Raw genomic sequence first — 24,926 nt, forward strand, 5'->3', positions numbered from 1 at the left:
ACATCATCACTGAGATCAAAAGTATAAAATTTTTAAGTAAACTCACTGATTTTATTGCACTTAATTAATAACTTAATTTTTAAGCTTTAATGTTGAATAAGCGAAAAGGCAGCATAATATGGAGGTGTTAAGAAAAATCTTAACTATACATCGAACTATGATATAATTTTACACATTAGAAACCTAAACATAATGTTTTACAATACAACAGAATATATCAACTGAAAAAACAGCAATGACAACTAATTAGCTGTGGCAGAGTTGTGAGCAAAAAACAGTGTACTACGCTCACAGCCGAAACTTTAGTTCTAGTTGCCCACCATTAGTGCAGTTTTCTTTTTCTGCGGTGGGACATCAGGTAATGTTGAATTTCGGGTAAGTGAAGGACGGACAAACGAGACTAGTGTAATTGAAAGGCATGTTGTGCGTGGCAAACTGCGAAACCAGGAAACAAGACTTTTGAAAGTGATTTGTTGCATTAGAAGTTATCACTGTTCCGTCGGCCTTAAAATTAAAAAAAGAAATTGTTGACGGTCTAAAAAAATTTATTGCCCAACCAACGGCACTTTACATTCTTGTTATAAACGTGAATTCATCATGGTAATACAAGTAGATGATAAAATTTAGCTGTAAGTAACATGAGTAAAGAAGAAAAGGTACCGGTACTCTCGGTGGGTTATGTATGGAACAAAGCCGTGCCAGCTAGGTGCTACTTCTTCCGTGCGGCAGTCGTGGGTCTGAGCGCAGAGTCGTTGCGCACTTTCAGGGCCTGAAGCCGCCTCTGCAACTCCGTCAGCTGCGACAAGCCAGACCGGAGCTGGTCATAAGGCATTGTCCCGCCTCTCAGGGAAAAGTTTCCCAATTCAGTTTACTTCTATAGCTTATAAACATCTAGAGATGTTAAGTTTTCCGGAGAAGTAATTTTGGGAAAACCTTCCGGTGATCTACCAGAACATTTTTATTCAAAACTGTACAATTTTGGATTTATACTTTCACAGGAGAAAACAAATAAATTTTATAAACTATTTTATAAAACAGAATTAAATAAAAAAAATTCAATTTTTCTTTCTTATCACCTAATGGCTCACTTAACATGTGAGAGTTGGGTAGGACCCCAGATTCCCTCTACCAACTGACAGCACCAAAAAAAAATTGTTTAAACAGTACATACCAATCTGGAGGGGAAAAAAATGATTGTATAATATGTATCAACCTATCTTAAATTATGTAAATGTAAGTTGTTAATGGAAAATAGGAATATTTTCCAGCAAAATATGTTGTTATATTTTTTCAGAAAATACCTCCTCCTTTCCACATCCAAGAAAAAAATAAAATTGACATTAAATAAAGACCTCAAGAAATAAATAAAACTGAAGTATCTGTCTGTGATTTTTCAATCATTACATATTACTTTTTCTTGTTTTGAAAATTTAGAATTCTAAACCAAATACAAAAATTAAAATTTTTTTGTATGTGTCTCTGTTTGATGAAATGATTTAATTTCAACCGAGAGCTTGTAATCGTGTGGGTTACACAGTTTTAAAATGAAACTGTTTCTGCAGCACTTTGCTCAGCGGAGCTGATCAGTTTACAACCGTGATCAAGAAATTTCAATAATTTCGAAACCAAGTCAAGCAGTCAATAGGTAAGCGTTTGCAATCACTGGAAAAAAAAAATTAGACATACTTCTTCTATAGTTGTGTAAAAGTATTAGGTAAAATATTACTCTTAAAAATTATAAATGAATTTGAAAAAAAAAAGGTTTTAATTTTACCATTTGAAGTTGATATCTGCAGGGCCGGCACGTCCGTACAGGCGAACTAGGCGACCGCCCAGGTCGCCAAGTAGCTGGGGGCGGCGCAGCACGACACATAACAGCTGCTATAATATGTTTAACAATTATTGAAACTAGATGGAAATGGATTTTTGTGACAGTTTGGAATGTTCATATTGATATAAGTAATTATTTAAAGTCCACGGTGACCTGTTTATGATTTTTTAATAAGTAAAAAAGTAACAAAAAAACACGAGCCTGCTTACATTCGATTGTTGACAAAATCTTAGGCTTACACGATGTATTTTGAGGCAAGGGAAATTTTTTTTTGGGGTGTCCGGGGGTGGTGGGGGGGTCATTAAGGTTTTTCGCCTAGGGCGCCAAATTACCTTGCACCGGCCCTGGATATTTGGTATTGGAGGATGTTTAGATATTGGCACGTGAGCAGAGGAAAGCTGATATACGCACCTCGTGTATCTCGGAGTGCAGGGCCCTCTGCTGCGAGCGGGGGGACAGCTGGCCGGCGGCCCGCGCCGGCTGGCGAAGCTGGCTCAGCATTTCCTCCACCTCCTCGTCCAGGCTCCTGTGTGGCGCCGAGTACCGCGCGTCAGGCCCGGGCCCCGCGGGGCGACAGTGGCGGTACCCAGGATTTCGGGTTTTGGGGAGGGGCTAGGCTTTATCAAGGCAAACGCTAAGACAATAGTGGTGGGACCCGGATGCTTCTGGAGGGGGCTCGAGCCCCTTAGCCCCCCCCCCCCGCCCTCTGGATCCGCTACTGCAGGGCGAGGCAACTCGACGCTATTGACTAACGCCTTCGTCTCCTTCGCGAATCTGCGAGCTGCGAGAACATTCGTCGGCGAACCGGACAACCTAAAGGTCGTCAACTTCCAAGGGGACGAAAGTCCAACCCTGGACACATTTCCCACCATAACACAACCTTTTTTGTATCGAAAACTCAAAATCGAGAAAGCATTCATCTAAAAAAAAAAAAATTCGCAATTTTGGGTCTTTAATATTCCCCACTCCCCTTACCCTTCTCCCCAGGGGCACAGTCGACCCGGAGCAAATTCCCACCGTGCCTCGACCTCATGGATACACAAAATCATTAGTGTTTTTTCAGCCCTCTTAACCCCCCCAACTCCCCCTTAACTCTAAGGTCTTAAAGTTATCAAAATACATATTGTATTGTCAGAGGTTCTTCATATGCATGCAAAATTACAACACATTCGGATGTCGAAAATTGGGTAAAATTTGTATGGAAAATATTTTATTACATAGTCCATTCATACATACATACATACATACAGGTCAAGCTAACAAAAGTGAGGTAAAAAAAAGTAAAACTATTTGTTTATCACAAATGTGTATCGCATACCTAGTCTGTTTCACGCTTAGATCACATGTATAAAAAAAATGACAAAGTAACAATAAAACACTAGATATTCTTGTACTTGAAAAATTTTTTTTAAAATATTTAGAACATAAACAAACAAGGCTGCCATCGCATTCAAATACATGTTTTCTTGTGGTTGCACGAAGCAATGTAAACGGAAAAGCTTAGCATTGCAGAGCTAATACTTGTGGGTCTGTCTCCATCTGCGTGCTATTGGATAAACGCTGTTCCGTGAGATCCGTATCCATTCACGCGTCATTGTAGAACAGGCCTAAAACCTGTTCGCCTGAAGTAGTTACGCATTCCGAGTAACCACGTCCTAAATGCCCATTCAAACGCACGCTGCAAACGATTGATGAGACGCGCTACACGCAGTGAAACTACGCCTTGCTAACTGTTTGCAGAATGACAGGAGGTGAGTGAATGTGAGTGTTACCTGCGGGGGTTTCCGGCGTCGGACGCGACGCTCTTCTTCAGCCTGGCGCGCGGGTCGCGGGACTCGGCACGGCACAGCATGCGCGAGTAGTCGGGGTCCGTGTCGTAAGGCGGAACCACGCCTGCGGCAACACCCCCCGGCCAATAAGCAGTGTTGCCAGACGTATCCAAACTCGGGTACACGCACCCAAATTACCACGTCTGTACCCGGTACCTGAGAAGATCCACTTGGGAACACAAAGTTTACCCAAATTTAGGACAAAGAAAAAAAAAAATTTTTTTGTTAAAAAATACTGAACAATATTCACTTGGAACGGAAAACCAATCAGGGTGAAAAAACAGTCTTTGCCCTTAACGTAACCTACTGACATTAAACATCCCTGCCTTTTTGAAAACAGCCTCGGCTACGCTATATTCCTAAGGATCTCTGGAGAACCACAGGATCAACATGCAGCTGGTATCAAGTAAACAGTAGCGCGAACACATCAGGCTCAGAAATATCTCTCAGTGGAAACAGTCTCGGCCTCACTATTAAAGCACAACACAAATTAACGTCTTCATATTTATATCACAGATAATATTAGCAATAATTTTACACCAACCCTTAACCTGAAAATACAATTTTTTTCACATGTGGCTGGAATAGTGTTATTCAACGTGGACTAGGTATGTCCCGGTGGACCAGTGGACCACTCGGGTCAGCACCGCACGTCTGGAGCTTAATTTCCTTTTAAAACGCCCGCAACCTTTTGGACGGCGGCCACACGGGAATAGTGATTTTTAACTCATTAATGAACGTCGATATATATTTGTTTATTTATTTATTTATTTATTTATGTTTGTGACATGCCCACCAACAATTTGAAACTATGATGGTGAGGATGACATATGCACATATGCAGTTTTAACAGAACTGCCAAATGCGAAAATGTGAAGTATAACTGGCCAGAAAACCAGGAAACACTGTACCGAAATGAAAACTGGCAGTAACGATGAACTCTGAGCGAGCTAAGAGGCCGGCAGCGCAGTGCTACCACCTGGCGGCCGACGACAAGAGTTGGGACTCGCCCGAGACAAACAATGTGAGCAGCTCATCGCAGAATGTGCCGAATCACAGAAACACTGGAACGAAAGACCTTTCACTGCATTTTTTTTACAACATACGTAAAAGGTTTAATCAACTCACTTTTTTCGGGATGTGTCTTATTTGAGCATTTGCCGTTCTTCCGCCACGACTTTAGAACTGCTGTGTCACTGTGAACAAACATAGGTTAATATTATTATTATTATTACTATTAGTGATGGGTCAGATCCAGATCCTCTCAAATCCGAATCACGAATTCCAATCCCAAAGAGTACCTCAAATACACCACTCAAATCCAAATCTAGATTTCAAGAGTCAAAAATAAAATATAAAATACAAAAAAAAATTAAAATATCAACTACTATGGTGTTGAAACATTCTACCCTATAAATGGTTGTTTCACAAATCAAGTTTCCAGAAACAATATATATCGTATTCGTAATCAAATAAATAAAATGAATAAAAGCACAATATCTCGGGAAATGGTAACAGCACAGGTATGACGAAAAAAAAATTGGGCTAGTAAACTTCAGAGGTTATCAGTGTTGATTTTTAATTTACTCTATTCCCTTTAACAATTATTCTCTGATTTAATCTTTTCGCTCGAAAAATTGAATCCTTCGAATGCTAAGGATTTGATTGGCCCATCCGTATGTGTGTGAACCCGAGCATGTTAAACTCGACCGGGGGTTGCCTCTGGAGCCGGGGGAATTGCACCTTCCCCCCCCCCCCCAAGGTGGGGCGGAGGCCTCGGAGTGCGAACCTCCTTCGCTGCAGGACCGACGCTTGCCGACGCAGCATCTCTTTGAGCCGGCTGACGCATGCCTGCTTCAGGTGCGTCTCTTGTATCCTGAGCTGCATCTTGTCACTGGGAAAAAAAAAAAAAAAAAAAAAAAAGAAACGAGCGAGTCATTCGGTACTCGCCAGCGATGCGCAACGTCTAACCTCCAGATACAAGCAAATTCACGTGCTCTCGTGCTGCAAACACGCTTACGGTGGAAAGGGTCATTCAAGTACAAACCGGAATCTGGCTCATTCGACTCAAGTAGTGACGCGAGCGGGAGAATGGAGAGGGGACAGGCTTCACACTCACGTCCGCCATGTCAGTATCGCTGTGACAGCATCTGCGTCAGTTGCGCGATGCATTATTATTCGTTTTACAGCCGATGAAGGAAAGAAATCAATAATTGTGAAGAGACTTGAAGCTCAGTTCGGTGATGCTACTGTGAGTAAAACCCAAGTGCTCGATTGGGCCCAGAAGTTTCGATACGGTCGTGATAAAGTTGAAGATCAAAGTCATGAACGGCGTCTGGTAACCTCTTGAGCACCCCTCCACACGGCCAAGACTTGTCCCCAAGTGACTGCCACATGTTTGGTCCACTGAAGGAGCCATTACCTGCGGTACATGCGTAATTGGCTACTGGGGCAACCAATAATTTTTTTCATGAAGGGATCAAAAAACTTCCAAAAAATCTTGGAAAATATGCATTTCTGTGAAATGAAACTATGTATGTACAAAAATAAAGCATTTTGTTTGTATTTTCATAAATCACCAATACATATGAATGAAAAAATTCCAGTTAATATTTGAATGACCATTGTATAATACGTAACCCTGACATGATTTTTAATGTAGGATTCTTTAAAATAATGCATATTGTGATAGATACATGCAAAGTGTGTTTCGAACTACATCTCCGAACGTGAATCAACTGTAGTTTCCGCACCCATCTCTGAGCTGCATCTTGTCACTGGGAAAAGAAAAAAATATATATGAGCGAGTCTCTCAGCACTCGCCAGCGAAGTGCCGGAGCAGCTATGTTGATTGTCGAGTCATTCCATTTGCAAAGCGATATTTTAAAGTATATAATGAAATATCTCCCATAAAAGCGAAAAAGACTTTGGACCTGATTTTCGACAAGGAATTTTTTAAAAATACTGCCCATCCTGTCAAAATTCATAAAACTATTAATACTATAAATTTAACCTTTGTATTTAGGAACTTTAGTTCATGCCACCCGCCACATGTGGCAGCACCGAGGTTACACGTTTGTGTTCCTTGAATACCATTGCACTCACTAAATTACGCCCACCAAATGCCGTACACAGAGAGCCAAGATGTTACGCATCGACAAGCAGCTCTGTATCTATATATTAAAAAAATACAGATTAGCAAAGTCTTCTTCAGAAATTAATTACGGAACTGTACCTGCAGAAAGAAACAGGAAAAACCGTACTGAAACCAAAGACAGACAGTAACAATAAACTCTAGTAAGAACTACGTGTGAATGCAGGCAGTGCAGTAATCCGACCTGGTGGCGAAGTTCAACTACCAGAATCCACCCAGGAAATAATCTGAACGAGAGCAGCTAGATTGATGCCACACCACGGAACGGGCTGAACCTAAGAATGCCAGATGTAAGATTTTACACTGCACTTAGAATATTTAAAATAACTTAGAACTGTAGTCGGGTCTGCTGTTTAAAAGTCAAAAATATTTTTTTTTATAATTCATTTTATTTATTCGACTACGCACTAGAAGTCTTCTAGAATTTTCGGCGTGGGGGTGGAAGCGTGAGGGGTAAGCGGGGTGGAAGCGTGAGGGGTAAGCGGGGTGGAAGCGTGAGGGGTAAGCGGGGTGAAAGCGTGAGGGGTAAGCGGGGTGGAAGCGTGAGGGGTAAGCGGGGTGGAAGCGTGAGGGGTAAGCGGGGTGGAAGCGTGAGGGGTAAGCGGGGTGGAAGCGTGAGGGGTAAGCGGGGTGGAAGCGTGAGGGGTAAGCGGAGTGGAAGCGTGAGGGGTAAGCGGGGTGGAAGCGTGAGGGGTAAGCGGGGTGGAAGCGTGAGGGGTAAGCGGGGTGGAAGCGTGAGGGGTAAGCGGGGTGGAAGCGTGAGGGGTAAGCGGGGTGGAAGCGTGAGGGGTAAGCGGGGTTGAAGCGTGAGGGGTAAGCGGGGTGGAAGCGTGAGGGGTAAGCGAGGTGGAAGCGTGAGGGGTAAGCGGGGTGGATGCGTGAGGGGTAAGCGGGGTGGAAGCGAAAGCAGAGTAAGGGAGTGTGTCGGTGGAGCGCGGCTTTGGAGGTTTGAAAATCTACTTGCACGAGGCTTTATTTTTAGTGCTTTAACCGTGAAGTGTCTCAAAAAAGATAGATATCTTTAGAACAGATTGTGTGTAACTTTGGAAATATTTGGTTCCGTAGGGTTTTGTCTACTACTTGGTTCTTCCGGGCCATTCGGAGCAACATGTTTCTGTCAAACTATAGAGTCCAGCTCGCAATACACTGGACATGCACTATGCTACAAAATGATTTTATTTATTGGTTTTTTTTAAAATGGTTACCAATATACCAATAGTTCACAAACTTTTAAGGTTAGGCACAACATACATACAACAAACAAACACATCCACAAAACAGTAATTATTTGGACAGTATAATTGATTAACATCATAGTACCAAAACCAAGTAAAACAAAAATAAATTTAAAAACAACTACAGTAGAACCCCGATTATCCGTGTTAATGAAGGGGACGAGTGAGTCGGATAATCGAAAATCGCGGTTAGCCGAGTCATGCTTGCCTCAAAGGTCATTAGCCCACAGACAGCCATCTGTGGACATTCGGAGAATACATATATACACATGCTTTGTGTGCGTGTGCGTTGTTGACATAGAAGCGGACTGCTTAGTGCTGGGCAGCAGTGGTTTTTAAGTCTTTCGTGTGCGGAGACGTGGGCACGCGAGTCGTTGTTGCACCGAGGTGTGTGACTAGCCGCCCGCCAGTCCGAGGGCCCAAGACAGCTGATAGCTGCCAAGGTCACGCATTCTTTTCATCGCGCGTAAGCGACGCTGCCACACTTAGCTCATTGCTCTGTTAGTAACACCATCGGGCTGGTTATTGTTTTACAGAACGACTGCCTTCAAAATTCTTTTCGAGATCATATTTTTCATTCCAGTGCATTGAGACTTGATTTGATGGTTTTGAAACGGTGTATCTGTCTCGTATAATTCACGGTGTTTTTATCCCCCTTTATTTATATGAATTTAAAATGTTAGATTTTTTCTTTTTAGCTTGCTGAACGTGGAATTAGTGCAAAAACGGCCTAGACTTAGTGTTGCAGATGGGTCGGAAATCTTATAACGACCACCTCTCTATAACGACCCTAATCTCGGGAACCGTGAGGGGTCGTTATATCTATTCTCCGTTCACTCTTAGCTGAGTTTTAAAATAAACAAACACCGTCGTATCACTGCGCCACGTCAGCAAGTGATAGGCTGAATTTATCTTGCGTGCCAAGCACTAGTTGCAACACACACACTTCCGTACAGTCGGTGCTCATAAAATAACGGAGAAGTAATATAACAGGAAAATGGTTCTTCTGTCAAACCTAGTTTTTTTAAAAAAATTACGTCTGCTGTGATAAAATTACGCCACTTAATGCTACACCCTCCGACATTTTCTGTTGAAACCATTCAAACAAACAAGTGTCCAAGCTGCTAAATGTGGATTCGTTCATCGTCTTGCGTTTATTTAATCCACTTGAAGTGTCAGCCTGTGAAGCAAACTGAAGGATTTTTTCGCGATTTTTTATGATGTCGCGCACTGTTGTGTTACCAACATTAAACTCAGTCGCAAGTTTGCAATCGTTTCTCCACTCTGAAATCTTTCTATAATTTTTGTTTTGCTGTCGATGGACAGTACCACTCACTTTCTTTTCTGTTCATTTGATGACATTATGAAATGTTGCGCTCAACACTTCCGCACATCACAACGGTATAATCCGTCGGAATGCAGATCACTGTTACAATACATAAAATTATCACCACCTTCACGCTTCAACAACGTACACTAATGGAATGGACTGTCTCCATGCGCCGGGTAATCTCTGTGGCACGGCGCCGTGCTGCGCGCGGGAGTGTACAGTCCGGTCATGCGGACGTGGAATCGCGCACCAGTGTATAATCTATTCACGTAACATGGAACACAAAAATATTATGTACATACGTATGTATGTACTAGTATTTTTTTTTTTTAAACTTTCTGTGTATATAAACATAACTGAGTCAAAGTACTTTGACCAACATACATTTTGCAAAGTATTTTAACATTTACATACATTTTGAATCATTGGTTATATGTAACTAAAAAATTGGACTTGATGGACATAAATCGCGGTTAATCCGCGAATCGGATGATCGAGTCGCGGATAATCGGGATTCTACTGTATATGTAAGTACATCAATCTATTAAAGTTTAGTTCAGCACTGTAGTGTCTGAATAAAGTTTTTAACCTAATAAAAGTAACAAAACCAGAAAAGATAGAATGTTTAAAGGAGTTAGGATTATAAATTAAAAATATGACAGTAATTTAATATCTTAAGAAAAGTAAAAAAAAAACTATATTTATATTGATTATAGAAATAGTTTATATATGTTTATCTTGAGTACTGAAATTTCTGATCAGTTGGAAAATAATAAAATTTTGGTATTAAGTGTAGAAATGGTAGACTGCAAACGACTATAAAACAGTGAGAAAGTGAGTACAGTATTTGTAAGGAAATTCCAGTATTTTCACAAGATAAATGTTGCTGTGACGCTACCCGGTGCCTCCTGCTCATCAGCGCACCGGGCAGGTAGACTTACCTGTCGACAAACTCAGACGACTGAGAAGGCCACAGGTGGAAGATCTTCTCCTGGACGCTCCGGAACTCGTTCAACTGCCGAAAGTCCTCGTCTGTTCTCAACTCCTGCAACGGAGGATAAAAAAAATTATTTCACACATGTAAACACCACCTGGAGAAATGTGGATCATGGAGTGAAAAAAGTGCTAGCACATAGTTATTTATTATACTTGATTTTATAATGTACAGGTTTTCACCAATGATCAAAGACAACTTTGTTATTCGTTCCATTATTAACTTTTGTTCATTAATATTTATCATCATTTGTCATATGTCTGAAAACGGTTTTGAAACCTTGGTAGTAGACACAGAACATAGACAACAATAATACAAAAAAAGCACACATACCAAAAATGATACAACCATACAAAAACAAAAACGACACCACATAATGAACAAATACTAATGACAATATAACAAAAACAAAACAACAGAAAAAACATAAATTCAGAAAATTAAAAGTAAAGCTCGTACTGCAAAGCAGGCAAAAAAACGAGCAAACAAACTAAACATCACAAACTTGGTTAAATGTATCCAGAGTAAATATAAAAACATATCAATGAAAAATTTCAGGAATCAGGAGTTAAGATATTATTGCAAATTCTATCATTAAAAAATAGGAAGAATTATAGTTGGGATATATATTTATATATTGGCAAAAAATATTTTTAAAGTTTAATGTTTTTACTAGTTTGTGGTACTAAATTATAATTTTTGTTGAAATGAGTAATAGTCTAATAGTTAGTGTAAAATATATTTTTTTTTACAGTACATTGAAAAGGTGGTTTATGAAGAAAACCATATATTTTACCTTCTAAATTGTAAATACTGCACATTTATCAATAATGAACGACATTTGAAAATAATAAAATCAATAACACCGAAATCTTTTTTTTCAAAAACAAAATTGAACAAAATAAAATGATAAAATCTCATAATTAGTTACACCCCAATCCTGTTTTCATTCCTCGGAAATGCCATCAAAATTGTTATTACATGCGGTATGTATTTTGTTGAATGAACACTTCTAAAATTGACAGTTATATGGATTATAAAAAAAGACATAGTTGTCAAAGACTAAAAAAAAGTGATGTATGTAAGTTAGCTCGAAGGTTATGGTGAAAAATCACAAAAATTTGAAACTGAGAAAATTTATAAATATTTTGGTTTTTCGAGATGAAGATAAAGTGGGAAAAAAAATGGGGTGTGGTTGTGTCATGGACACGGCCGTGTGTTGTACGTGAATACGTGTACGTAACAGGTAATATTTTCTATACAAAATATTTTTTTTATTTTAACACCATATATATATTCACTGTAACTATTTTACACTAATGATTTTATACAAGCGATCGACAGATTTCGACGAGAGCTGACGATCGAAACTCAAACGAACGTCGTAGCTTCTCCGAGTCAAACGTTGTACTAAATGGAAATCCCGAAACGCAGCAAAATGACCTCAAAATGGCGGTGCATTCCCCCCTCCACGGCACGCGATGCATCACAGTCCTCACTTAGCGTACCGGGTTCTTTGATCATTTAGCTATCCAGGGGTGCAATTAAATTTTGGATGGAGATGACAGATGTGTAGCTGCGACACCAGACTGTACCCCCCCATTTTGTTATCAATAGTTTTTTTAATTGCCTCCCACTATGGAAGCAATTTTAAAGGGGAAGGCTAAGATGTACATCAAGCTTTGTCCCTGCCCGAACACGCCCGAATATTCACCTTCGGCCAACCATGGGTTTATTTATATATATATTTATATTTCTCTGTTTTTTTAACGTAGCTATACTAACCTAACTAACCATCCGTAGTGTTTTAAAGTGTTTTAATGTAGCTAACCTGACTGACCACTTTTAACCCTTTCCTGCCTGGCGGGACTTGTGAGTCCAACAATGTTTGAAGGCCCATAGAAATAGTGTGTGCATGTTTGAAACCACATGCTGCCTGTCAGGACCTCTGGGTCCCTGTATAGCTCCGCTCTGCCAGTTGTCGAAGAAGTTCGATTGACAGCCGAGAGGTTGCATCACTAAAACAACAGCGCTGCACCAGTCTGGAGCGCCCTTTTTTTTTTTTTTTTGTTCGTTGAGCTGGACATATGATAAATGCCTGTCAGGACTTAAAAGTTCCATCATTAAAAAATATATTAAATATAAATAAAAAAAATTTGGAAAAAATTATGGTCTGCTTTTATGCCTACTTAAATATAAAAATGAAATAAAAATTACAAAATTCAATTTTTTTACATTTCTAGGCAGGAAAGGGTTAATATTTGAATTCATTTTTCTCTGGCGGGGATCGGCGGATCAACACCGGGGAGGGCACTCACCGGGGACTCCCGGCCGCGGGTGAGGGCCGGGGTGGTGCCGGGGGCAGCCGGCTCCCCGCTGCAGCGCCGGCCCCGCACCGCGATGGAGGGCGGCTCCGCGGACCTCGCCTCGGGGCGGGGGGCCCTTACCGGGCGCCTGGCCCGGGCCGTCGCGCCTCTCCGCGGCCTCGCCCCGCCAGCACCGCTGCACGCACCGCCTACAACAACAACAACAACAACAAACATTTGGGGCGCATGACCACATGTTCATGCGAGTACGCAAGACGAATACAAGTGTGCAATTGTGCGAGCGCAAATGATTGAAAACGTGATGAGTGTGATGAAATGACAACACGATCTACGCACCAGGTGAAACAATTGTAAAATAAAAAGAACATTTGGGTGCGTGGCCACATGTTCATGCGAGTACGCAAGACTACAAGTGTGCAATTGTGCGAGCGCAAATAATTGAAAACGTGATGAGTGTGATGAAATGACAACACGATCAACGCACCAGGTGAAACAATTGTAAAATAAAAAGAACATTTGGGTGCGTGGCCACATGTGCATGCGAGTACGCAAGACTACAAGTGTGCAATTGTGTGAGCGCAAATAATTGAAAACGTGATGAGTGTGATAAAATGACAACACGATCAACGCACCAGGTGAAACAATTGTAAAATAAAAAAGAACATTTGGGTGCGTGGCCACATGTTCATGCGTGTACGCAAGACTACAAGTGTGCAATTGTGCGAGCGCAAATAAACGCAAGACTACAAGTGTGCAATTGTGCGAGCGCAAATAATTGAAAACGTGATGAGTGTGATGAAATTACAACACGATCTACGCACCAGGTGAAACAATTGTAAAATAAAAACAACATTTGGGTGCGTGACCACATATGCATGCGAGTACACAAGACTACAAGTGTGCAATTGTGGAGCGAAAATAATTTGAAAACGTGATGAGTGTCACGAAAAGACGGTTGTAGTTGAAAACTGTGTCACAACATACATCTTACAACAATTGCATATTTAAAAATTCTTCAAACACTTTGCTTCAAATGTGGTGTGCCGGAAACAAGCCAAAATACCAGAAGTGATGTTTTGTAAATTGTTTAAACCTTAACTTGACTCTAGGTGTATCTCCACTCCTGTTTTTTTTTTTCCCCCTGAATCCAGTTAGGGTGTGTATGTCGCTGCCATTGCCGTTTGTGTGATGTTTATCATTGTGTAGTAAAAGACGATCAGTACTTATTGACCAATGCATTATTATTTAAACTGCACATACCCAACAGAAGTTTAAAACTGGCCGATGCTTATGTTGTGTTTATGCATCTTGCGTAATTTATAAATGGGTATTTGAAAACTTTGTCGGCCGGTTTAGCCGGTTTCCCTCCAGGTATAGTTGGCTACTTCCAGCTAATTTTCATACGTCATGCATTACGAAGTAAATAAGAAAATCTAGAAGATGGTGGGGAAAAAAAAATAGGGTTTTTGTCGACAGAAACTTAAAATGGTTCAAGTTGAAAGTTAACTTAAGAAACCTTTGGACGGTGCAAAACACCAGCGATATCTTCATATCGCACTGTCATAGTAATAGAGCCATATCTCAAAAAATGTGAAAATGAGTTAAGATCGCCAATGGAAACAACATCTGCCAATCTTACCAATGTAATAAGGCCATACCTGAATATTGAAAAATAACGGTCAAAACACGATGTTGCGATGGACGCAAGTCTGGAATTTAACCATGTTATTGCAATAATATAGCCTCTTGTTTCATTGTGTTAAAAGTTTCTACTTTTGACATGTGGCCGTATTACTTTGACAGTACGATATGCAGAACTGTCGCTGAATCTGAATAAACAACGCAAACTCCTGAAGCGCAATGACGATACAGAACAATAATAACAGGGGAAAAACCTCGTCAACACTGTCCGTGTGTGTCACGCATCTTCCCTTCGATGAGATGGCAAAGGACCGACTTCTGGCGAGATCACGCGCGATCCGATCATGGCATCGTTTTCGATACGTGCGCCTGATACACTCAATACGGAATTTTTTTTTTTTTTTTTTTTTTAACACAGGCTGATCATGGCAGGGGCGCAACAACGGGGGGGGGGGGGGGGGGGGCAAGGGTATTCCCCCCCCCCCTCCATCTGAAACCTTGAAGTGGGGACAAACGGGGGCAAAGAAAGTGCTGTGTAATCAATTTTTAGATAATAAAACTGCTTAAATAGAACCATTTTCCACCTTGAAATACAAATTTTCCCCGGGGGAGGATCCCCGGACCCCCCCAGCTTCTATAGGGGGGGGGGGTCGATGATTCTTTATAAAAAGGTATATTGCCCCCCCCCCCCTGGAAATTTAGTTTGTTGCGCCCCTGGATCGTGGTACGGACGCGGTGGTCAGCCGCAAGCGAGCGCGGACGCAAGCCTCACCTCTCCTGGCGCTGGTGCAGACGAGCTCCTGCACCGGCCGCGCGGGGGGAGGGGGGCTCCCGAGCAGCGCCCACTGCTCCCGCAGGAAGGAGAGCACGGCCCTCACGCCGCGCCCCACCACCTCGGCCGGGGGGGAGCGGAGGGGGTTGCCCGCCAGCTGGAGTCCCCGCAGCCCCGGCACCAGCCCTGGGCCCCCCCGTCCCCCGGACACACGTGTTTCATTTCCGGGGCAACACTCTGACGTAGACTTTGGACTTTATTTCCTTACACAAGCCCGAGGTACGTAACAATTTATAGCAGAAACATTTAAATAATTTAGACCATTGTGGAAATATAACAGCCAGTGGCGTAGCCAGGATTTGCGTATGGGGGGGTGTGTTAAGAAGCATGCCCCCCCTCCCACCCGTATTATTCTCTCCCGGAAAAATTTGGATTTTAAGGTGTAAAATAGTGCTATCTTAGCAATTTTCGATACTTAAATTTAAATATTGTAATGGTAAAAATTTTATTAATTTTTAATATGAAATTTGTTTGAGTGATGAATAAGAAATTAATTAAAGATTTGGTGCTAAGAAGGGGGGGGGGGGGGAAATTGAACCCCTAACCCCCCCCCCCCTCCCCCTGGCTACGCCCCTAACCGGAACACATTCCAGGACGTCGAGGTTTCTGAGGAGCTATCAGCATGTTACGGCTATTGTTGACATTGCTAGTCGTAGTGTTATCATATCTGTGTCGTTATGTCTCGCCATCAGCCGAAACAGGAACAGAATTTGATTGAAAACTCACGTCAGGATAGTAACACCGACACAGCTCCCTCCGGGAGTGAGTGTTCGCCAGTGTTGGTGCTAAGGGGGGGGGGGGGGGAGGGGTTGAACCCCTAAAACCCGCCCTGGCTACTAGCATTGAATATATATAACTTATAGAAGTCGCGAGGGGATAGGATTTATTATTCCAATTTTCGGATCCAAAACTGAGGTAGTTGTTAGCTCCGCCGCTAGACAGCTCTTCTTTCCACAAGAGGGTACTCGTAGTTACCAGCTTCCACGCCAGAGCGCTGTAGCGTCGCTTTTTTCAAGGTCGTGCGCGTAATTCTCTGTTTCACTCTATCGAGAGGCGGTGCCTTTTGTTGAAATTCGAGCGCTTAGATACCGGCGGGCGTAACTGTATTGGAGGAGTACGGCCACCGAAAAAAAAAAAAGTGCGGTTAAAAGATGCCAACATCAAAAATTAAGTTTTAATAATAAGAAAACTACAGAAATTTCTTAAAGCGTATCAGATTGGAATGTACAGTATAGTGTACATTCCCACTGACATTCGTAGTTCAGAATTTATAAAATGTTGTGTTAACGGAGTGGCGCATTGAGTAAAATGGCAAAACATAATTTGGAATAATTCTTGACAACGTTGAATGATTTTGGTAGCTATGAAACAACTATGGCTGCGATGACTGTTCAAACGCGTGCACGTGTTGTTATTAGTAACTGAAACTAATGGTATGATGTCATACTTTGTGGCTATGCAGTTTATAATTTTTTTAACATAAGATGAAGCATTTTTACATAATGTTTTGGTTGTTTCGTAATTCAAAATAAATAATCTTAAACGTTATATGGTGAATATTCCCAGTAGCGAATGACCACAAAAAAAAATCAATTTTGCCAACATAGATCTGAAAAGTTAACAATTTACTATGTTAAGTTGCTTATAAATAACGCACATTTCCCGGATCTCCAAAGAAAATAAGTGTTTGTTATAGCATTGAGTTCCCACTCTTTACATTCCTTGCTTTGAGGTTAGATACACAAGTTAAGCCCGGGCTACATTCGCAATAGCAAGCAAACAGCACAGACGCACAGAAGTTCAACATACACTATTAGATATGAGCTGCCACATTGGCAAATAGCACGCGCACAGAAAAATAGCACAGGATCGGCGCACAGAAAGTTCATTAACTTTTAACTTTTAGGTTATTTTCTGTGCGCGACCATGGTGGTAGCCAATCAGCAAACAGTTTAAGTACTACTCGAGTGGGCTTATAAAAGAACAATTGTCACGAAAGTATTGGTGCTCTTGACTTGAGTAGTTTGTTATTGTTTTCAAACACGCGATAACATAAAAATGGAAGGCACATTTGATAGCTTTTTGATAGCTGTAAAAGAAAGTAAAAATATTTTGTATGACAGGGGATCCGCAGGATACAAAAATGAAGAAGCTAAATTAAATGCTTGGAAGTCTGTGTCTGAATGTGTTAAGGAAGCCGGATTTGAAATAAACAGTGATATATATTTTTGAATGCTCATTGTGTTTTGTACGTAAACTTTGAAATATTTAAAATATTTCTGGCTTTAACGAAAACCGTACCACAATAACAACACACGAATCTAAACAAACGTCACGTATGCCAACTTCAGTGACCAAAATTGTGAACGGGAGTTTTACATTTAAAAAACTTTTTTGAATGCTTCCGGTATTATTTTGTGTTGTGTTGTGCGTGAATGTAGCATCAAGCTCTGTGCTATCTCTGTGCGTGTGTGCTATCTGTGTGCTGTTTGCGTGCTATTGCGAATGTATCCCGGCCTTTATGCTCGTAAAAACGATGCGCAAGTATTTTGAATACAAATATATTTTCTTTTAATAACCGAAAGGTAAATATTATTTCCATGAAATATAATACAATTCTTTAAACACAGACAACATATAAGAGCTATTTTTTGTTTATTATTCCATCTGGCGTGATAAATATTATATTTTAAAAACTGTTTGTGGATTTTTAATATAAAATAAATATTTATTTATGACATCAATTTAAGTTGTTCAAAAAATTCACTTTGGTATGAATTAAACCAAATTCATGTTATCCAGGGCACAAAATTAGAAACTACCAAAAAAGATTATTTACATTGCTGTTTTGTGTAAATCTGTGCACGGACTTAGTATTAGTGACATATTTATAATTCCTCATTTTAGCAACCCATTTTAACACAAGAGAAAAATGATTTTATACTAAAAAATTATTATTTTAAACCATTAATTAGCAGGAAACATGTATGAATAATCTATTTAAATTTGCATTTGAACAGTGAATATTATTTTGCAATAATAAATATTTTTATCATCGTATAATTACTGATGAAAAGTTTGTATTTCCATCTAATCAGAAGTATTATGACACAGTTAATTAAATTGCTTTACAAGTTTTTATTCACATGAAAATCATTAAAAATTGGTTGGGAAGTTATATAAATATACAAAAACAAATCATTATACATACAATTTTATTATCTTAGTGGATTTAAATTAATGGTGTCCCAGTGACTACTGCGAAGAAAAATGTCTTGCGAAAGGTTTCCTCGTAATTGAAATTCGTCAAAAAAAACTATCTCTCATTTTTGGTGACATTTCTGAGAAGTGGTACGATGAAATTTGAGACTGGTAAATGAATGTTGTGAAGCAATAAACAAAATATCACATTCGTGAACTAAAAATGCATAATTGTTTTTATTTTATAATAAAAGTGTATCTAATAACCCGTGGCTTTGCTCACGTAATTTCCGGGTATTGCTGATATTCTACCATTTTAAGAAAATATGTATTAAATTTCAAAGATTTTTGAAGAATTATACACAAAGAACTGTCAAGTATAGAACATATTTAATAAATAAAAATATTTTTACGACTTATTTTTAATTGGTTTAGCGTAAGTCTATTTTAACTTTTATTTAAAATTAAGTACCTACCTTATTTTCTATCTCCCGGTTTAGTGACTTTGAGAATATATTTTTCCTTGATGAAATCTTAACTCTTTTCCATCCGACGAAGAAGCCAATTAAAAAATAAACTAAGACCCACACGCACTTATTGTATGTTAAGACTGCCATCGTTTTAAATTACTGTAATTTTTTTAGTTATAGTCATGCTTAGTATAATAACATAATATGCCTTATTACGCATACATTTCAGTATTCATGAAACCAATGCATTTTTATTTGAAATGTAGAGCAGTTACCAAATTTCTTATCTCGCATATTGATATTTTGGTATGGCTAGTATTACTTAAACTAAATTTTTGAATTTTCACTGATGCACTGTTTTTCCTTTTCTATGTGATTTAGAAAATATAGCAATATACGTAAACCAATTAAACCAAAATCATCCTGAATTTTTATTACCGAAAAAAGTTAATAAAAAATTTTAATGTGCGTATTTTAATATTGAATATATATATATATATATATATATATATATATATATATATATATATATATATATATATATTGCAATACTGATTTAGTGGGTTACATTTTTTTTATTTTTAAAAATAATATCTACCCCTTTTACTACTTAATAGATAACGTTGAATAAGAGAAGATTGTTTAAGGTATGTTGATTTTCCTTGCCAATATCTAAAAGTAAATTTGTACAAACGCGAAATATAGTTTAAATAAGTATTTTACTTTTAAAATAAAACCATATTTTGAACTGAACACTGACTATTGGCTCAATACAAAGTTTTAATAGCTAATTTTCACTTCACTCGGGTACAGAATCCCATCATTCAGTGATTTCCGTGGCTAGCTTCTTTTGGGATTTCATCATTCTCAAACGACGGTAACGGAAGCTCCTCTTCAAGGTCGCCTAACGATGCTGATAAGACCTGCCGGGTAATTTGAATCGTTGGTCTGGGATTTTCGGGGGGGGGGGGGGGGGGGGGTGAAGGATGATGTCACGACTGGGCTGGTTAACCTAGTTCTGCCAAATACCGCCAGGGGCGTATACGGCCGATACACAGCGATGAAAGCGATCGCAGCGGCGGAGCTTGGAACTACAACAATTCTTCTAAGAAACCGGACAGAAAATTTAACCTGGGCTCGCGACTTCTATACATTATATATATTCAATGCTACTAGTGATGGGCAGAACGGTTCTTTTGACCGAACCGGTATTTTCGGATCAGTTCCGTGAAAGATTCGTTCAGAACGATTCGTTCATCTCGGTCATTTCGTTCTTATCTGTGAATAGGATCTGGCTCTATTATCAGGTGTCGTAACTCGTTCATCCTTTAGAGTATTGGCTACGTGTTTGCTTCCAGCCTCCCCTCGTTATTGCGTGACCCGATAACGAGAGGAGGCTGGATCGCGTGGGTGGTTATCTTTATCTACTCTGCATGGGTAAATGAAATTTCAAACGTCTAGTTGTATACTGACTGTTATAAAATTATTGACTGTTGATCGCTGCAAATGCTTCATGCAGTGATTCTATATAATACGGGAGCATTAAATCTAAGAATGTTAGGTACGAAAGTGATCTTTCTTAACTTTAATTTGTAATCGCACTATTATAGCTAGTACTTGAACATTGCTTTTCGTAGCCAGTGAATCACAGTTGCGTATATGAAACAAGATTATTTATATTGTATTACTTTTTAAGTTACAAATATTAATATACAGGCTATTTACACTCTATAGAGAGTAAAGTGTTTACATGTAGACCAACACATTTAGAGAGAAAAAGACAAAAATTGAATACTACTACTGCGATTCAGTATGAAGAGAGAAAAATGAAGTAGGTACATTAATTAACACCTAAATGGTAAGTGTGAACATTTGTAGTTACTTTCCCTGTTATTTTTAATTCATGTTTTTTTTCCCCCCAAATTTGTGTATGTGAATGTGAAAACGCAATTTTAAACCACTACTTAACAGTTGACATTTTCAGGTATAGATACTTTTCATGTTACCCTATTTTATTTGATCAGTTATCGTTTGCTCTTATGAACATGCTCACGCTGTGATTACTAATTCTTCAGACTCCTGACGTCATGAATCATTTCACGAACGAATCAGACCGGGCGCGTGGCCGGTTCTCTCATCTCGTTCTCTCGTTCTCTCCGCGTTTTCGTTCTTCCGAATCTTTCAAGGTACCGGCTCTCAAAGAGCCGGTTGGTTCTCTCGTTCTCTCCGCATTTTCGTTCTACCGAATCTTTCAAGGTACCGGCTCTCAAAGAGCCGGTTCTTTACATCGCGAACGAATCGCAAGATTTCGTTCTCTCAAAGATTCGTTCTTTTTGAACGAATCGTTAACGAACGACCCATCACTACTGGCTACGCCCCTGATAACAGCACTATACAAGGGTGCTTACTTTGTTCAGGTTAATAACTAGACGCCAAGAAAATTCACGGATCAATTTTGTAGCAGGCTAAATTTTATACACTTATACATTGGCATCGCTCCTGCTTGGGCCCACTTTGGCCAATGAGAAAACTAGAGGTGTAAAAGTAACGAAAAAATGTGTACCCGTATGTATTCGTTACTATAACAATTAGTACTCGTTACTTTCGTATCGTTACTCGTTACTTCTGATACCGCATGACATGGTACATAGCATCGAATCGAGTCGTATTTCGTACGCGTACAGTATGACGTCGCGTAAATAAAAATAAATCGAATATAAACAATTAAAAATATTTGATAATTAACAGCTTTTGTTAACCAAGAAACAATTAACTCTCATTAGAGCGGCTTTATTATAATATATCTTTTAAGATAAGAACATAAACCGTGAAAATACGCGATTATAAAAAACAAAAACATACATATTTATAATTTGTAAAAAATACTTTCTTACGTTGTTTCTGTTCGAATCTAAAACTTTGTCTACACACACAATACCTTTAATAAACAGTAAAAAAACTTGGACGACGAATTTCCAAATCATACTTTTATTAATAAACAAACATCGTTATTTGTAACGAATACGCGCGCGCATGCGTGAAACATACGAAAGATGCGAGTAACGAAATGCATTCGTGTGTAACGTTTCGTTACTCGTTACTAGATGCCGCACCCGTTACTCAGTAACGAATACATACGGTTTGCTACAGCTCTAGAGAAAACTGTAGTTAAAGAAGTAACCAATACAAGGTGAACCAGTTGTGACGTCTCTCGAGTCAGCAACCAATGAATTTACGCGTTATTTCCTCGAGTATGTGGAGGACTGCGGAGTCTGTTGTGTTCTGAAGGGCACTGAATCCACTGAAATTTCACCAGTCCCTTGACAAAAGGGTTATTTTCGGCGAGCTTGTTTGTTCTTTGTTCGTGTCATTTCGTTTTGAGTTTTATAGCATAATTAAGCTGTTTAAGACTGTAGTTACTTTCTGACCTGTTAAGACACTTTGCACATGGCTTCGTTCAGATCAGCCGACTCTGACAGTTCTGTCAGAACATTGTTAAGCCAGTGACGGCTTTGGGCACAAATTTAAAAAAAAAAATCTTAATACTGAATTATTAACATGGACATTAACTGTAAAGGTGATCTGCGTCTATTACATAATTTGAATGGTTTCCAATGGATTTTATTAGAAATAGACTTAATTTTTGTCCCATCAGGATGAAAACTTACACTAAAAAATGTGAGAGATTCTGTCAGAACTCGCCAGAGATGTGTAACTTCTAACCTGGGAAATGAGTAAATTCATGTTTTCATTTCGCGAAAATACACTTACAATACCAAACTCAGACACAACATTTAAAGTAGAATTTTTGAAAATAATGCTGAGTGTGATAAACATTCGCAAATTGTGTTTTCAACTAGGTACTTTTCTTGACTCGAATCACATGTAGTTTCCAAACACGCAGCTAGAATTTATTGTAGGAGCAGCTACATTAACTACTGAATTAATTGATTTACGCAGAGAAATTTCGATCTATGTAATGAATTGGCTCTGTTAAAAACAAACAAGAACTTGAACAATGCTACACTGCTGGCTTTGGATCTGATTTTTGACAAGGACTTTTTTTTTTAAATACTGCCAGCTTGTTAAAATTAATTAAACAGCTAATATTATAAAGTTTCCCTTTGGCGTCGTGGAAAATCGGTGCTCGCTATCCGTCGCAGATGGCAGCACTGCGGTCGCTCACGTGACTTCTGTTGCATTCACGTACGTGCCGAGAGCCGAGACGTCAGCCGGTTCCTCGCTTCTTGCCCGGGCCCGGGGATCTGCCCCACACTATCCGTCGCAGATGGCAGTACTGTGGTCGCTCATGCGAATTCTGTTGCATTCACATACGTGCCGAGAGCTGAGACGTTAGCCAGCCCCTCGCCTCCTGCCCGGGCCCGGGGATCTGCCCCGCGCTATCCATCGCAGATGGCAGCACTGTGGTCGCTCATGCGACTTCTGTACGTGCCGAGAGCTGAGATGTCAGCCGGGCCTCCCGGGGATCCACCCCCGCACCACGCCACTCACCCAGCTCCGGGGGCAGCTCGCGCAGTCGGTTGCCCTGCAGCAGCAGCACCTCGAGGCAGCGGTGGCGCGCCACGGTGGCGGGCAGCACTCGCAGCACGTTGCCCCGCGCATCCAGCCAGCGCAGCCGCGGCAGCGAGGGGAACATCCCGTCGGGCAGGCTCTCCATCCGGTTGCCCTCCAGGTACAGGAACTGAATCAGGCACGCCGGGCGGCACGGCACTCACTCAGATCTAACATTGGCTGTATCCGAATACATAGGGATGCGTCCTTAGCACACACATCCCTACATCCCTTAGCAAATGCAGCCACAATGTAGAGGACGCATTTATAATGGATGGATAGTATCCAAATACTTTTACTGCTAGCACCACCTGTTGACTGTCAGTCGTACTAATGTTCACGCAGCCATTTTGTGTAGGGATATCTACGAATATTCAGCAAAACGTAAATAATAAATACCTACCAATTAAAAAAATAATGTAACTTGTATGTTATATATATATTGGCGATCCAAATAAAATACATTTTATAAATTGTAAACTTTAAAAATACTTTTGAGTTTATATTATCCTTTAAGTTTAAATTCGTATTTTGATTATATTTTTATTAACGTCTTCATTTGTCTCTGTTTAAGTTATCACTTTCGCTTATAATGTTTTAAACAAATCTTAAGCTGAAGATCTGAAGTAATATTATACACATTCATAATAAAACCCGATTCCGAAGCTAATGGATGTAGGGACGCGTTAGTGGATGCGAATGTCGCATCCTTAGAAATCTCGAATTAGTGGATGCGTGAAGGGATGCATCGGCATCCCTTGTGATAATTCGGATTCAACACAAAGATGACCGCGTCCACTACGATGCACTTTTAATGGATCCCTTAGCTAAGGGATCCATTAGGCCAGTATTCAGATGCAGCCATTCCGTACATTCTGACAAGCACAACTCCTTATTTTCATGAAATAATAAAAAAATCATCCATGAGTTTTAGATGCACTTCAACTCATCTCATAACTAGGGACACCCGTATTTCGCGATTTCATTTCATGTCAAGGTATTTCACAAAACACTGTAGCTTTTTTCTAAGAGTCGTTTCAAATTGTGCAGGTGCAGCAGTACGGTGACCAGATTTCTCGTTGGCCCCGTCAAGAGCAGGACGACACCGCTCACCGACCTCGGCCAATAACTACAGAAGGCTACGCTACAGTATTTTTGTGAAATACCTTGACACGAAATGTATTCGCGAAATACAGGTGTCCCTACTTACAATATGGTTGATTCGGAAAATGGAAGATGACATCGATTGCAATTTTATTTTCAGAGAACAGTTGGTCAGGAAAAAAAAGGGTGGGTCTTTCAAATCGATTAAATTAAGTAGGTAGTTATTACAGTTTGAGGTATTAAGAGTTCTTTAATCATTACTTTTCTGAGCTGAGCTGAAGGAACTGCATTTCCATTCTAGTTCATTCTGCTATCACTTTTTCTTGGAACACATAATGGCCTCGTTTGTTAAGTTTATAAGGAGGCAGAACTGTTTTCTGAATTAGACACTTTGCCGTCGTCCGGG

At 40.0% G+C, this 24,926-nt stretch overlaps 1 protein-coding gene across 1 annotated transcript; it reads right to left on the reverse strand.

Annotated features, from left to right (window-relative positions):
- Window positions 1-709: 709 nt before the first annotated feature.
- On the reverse strand, window positions 710-23,522 carry LOC134540963 (leucine-rich repeat-containing protein 27-like). The gene is made up of 8 exons (XM_063384054.1): window positions 23,357-23,522; window positions 15,114-15,299; window positions 12,692-12,888; window positions 10,321-10,424; window positions 5,481-5,554; window positions 3,604-3,724; window positions 2,243-2,357; window positions 710-796 (listed from the first exon to the last, which is right to left on the reverse strand). Exons 1-8 carry the CDS (start codon window positions 23,520-23,522, stop codon window positions 710-712), a joined length of 1,050 nt encoding a protein of 349 aa, XP_063240124.1.
- Between the last annotated feature and the right edge of the window lie 1,404 nt (window positions 23,523-24,926).

Source organism: Bacillus rossius, chromosome 17, assembly GCF_032445375.1.
Source record: "Bacillus rossius redtenbacheri isolate Brsri chromosome 17, Brsri_v3, whole genome shotgun sequence".
Taxonomy (NCBI): domain Eukaryota; kingdom Metazoa; phylum Arthropoda; class Insecta; order Phasmatodea; family Bacillidae; genus Bacillus; species Bacillus rossius.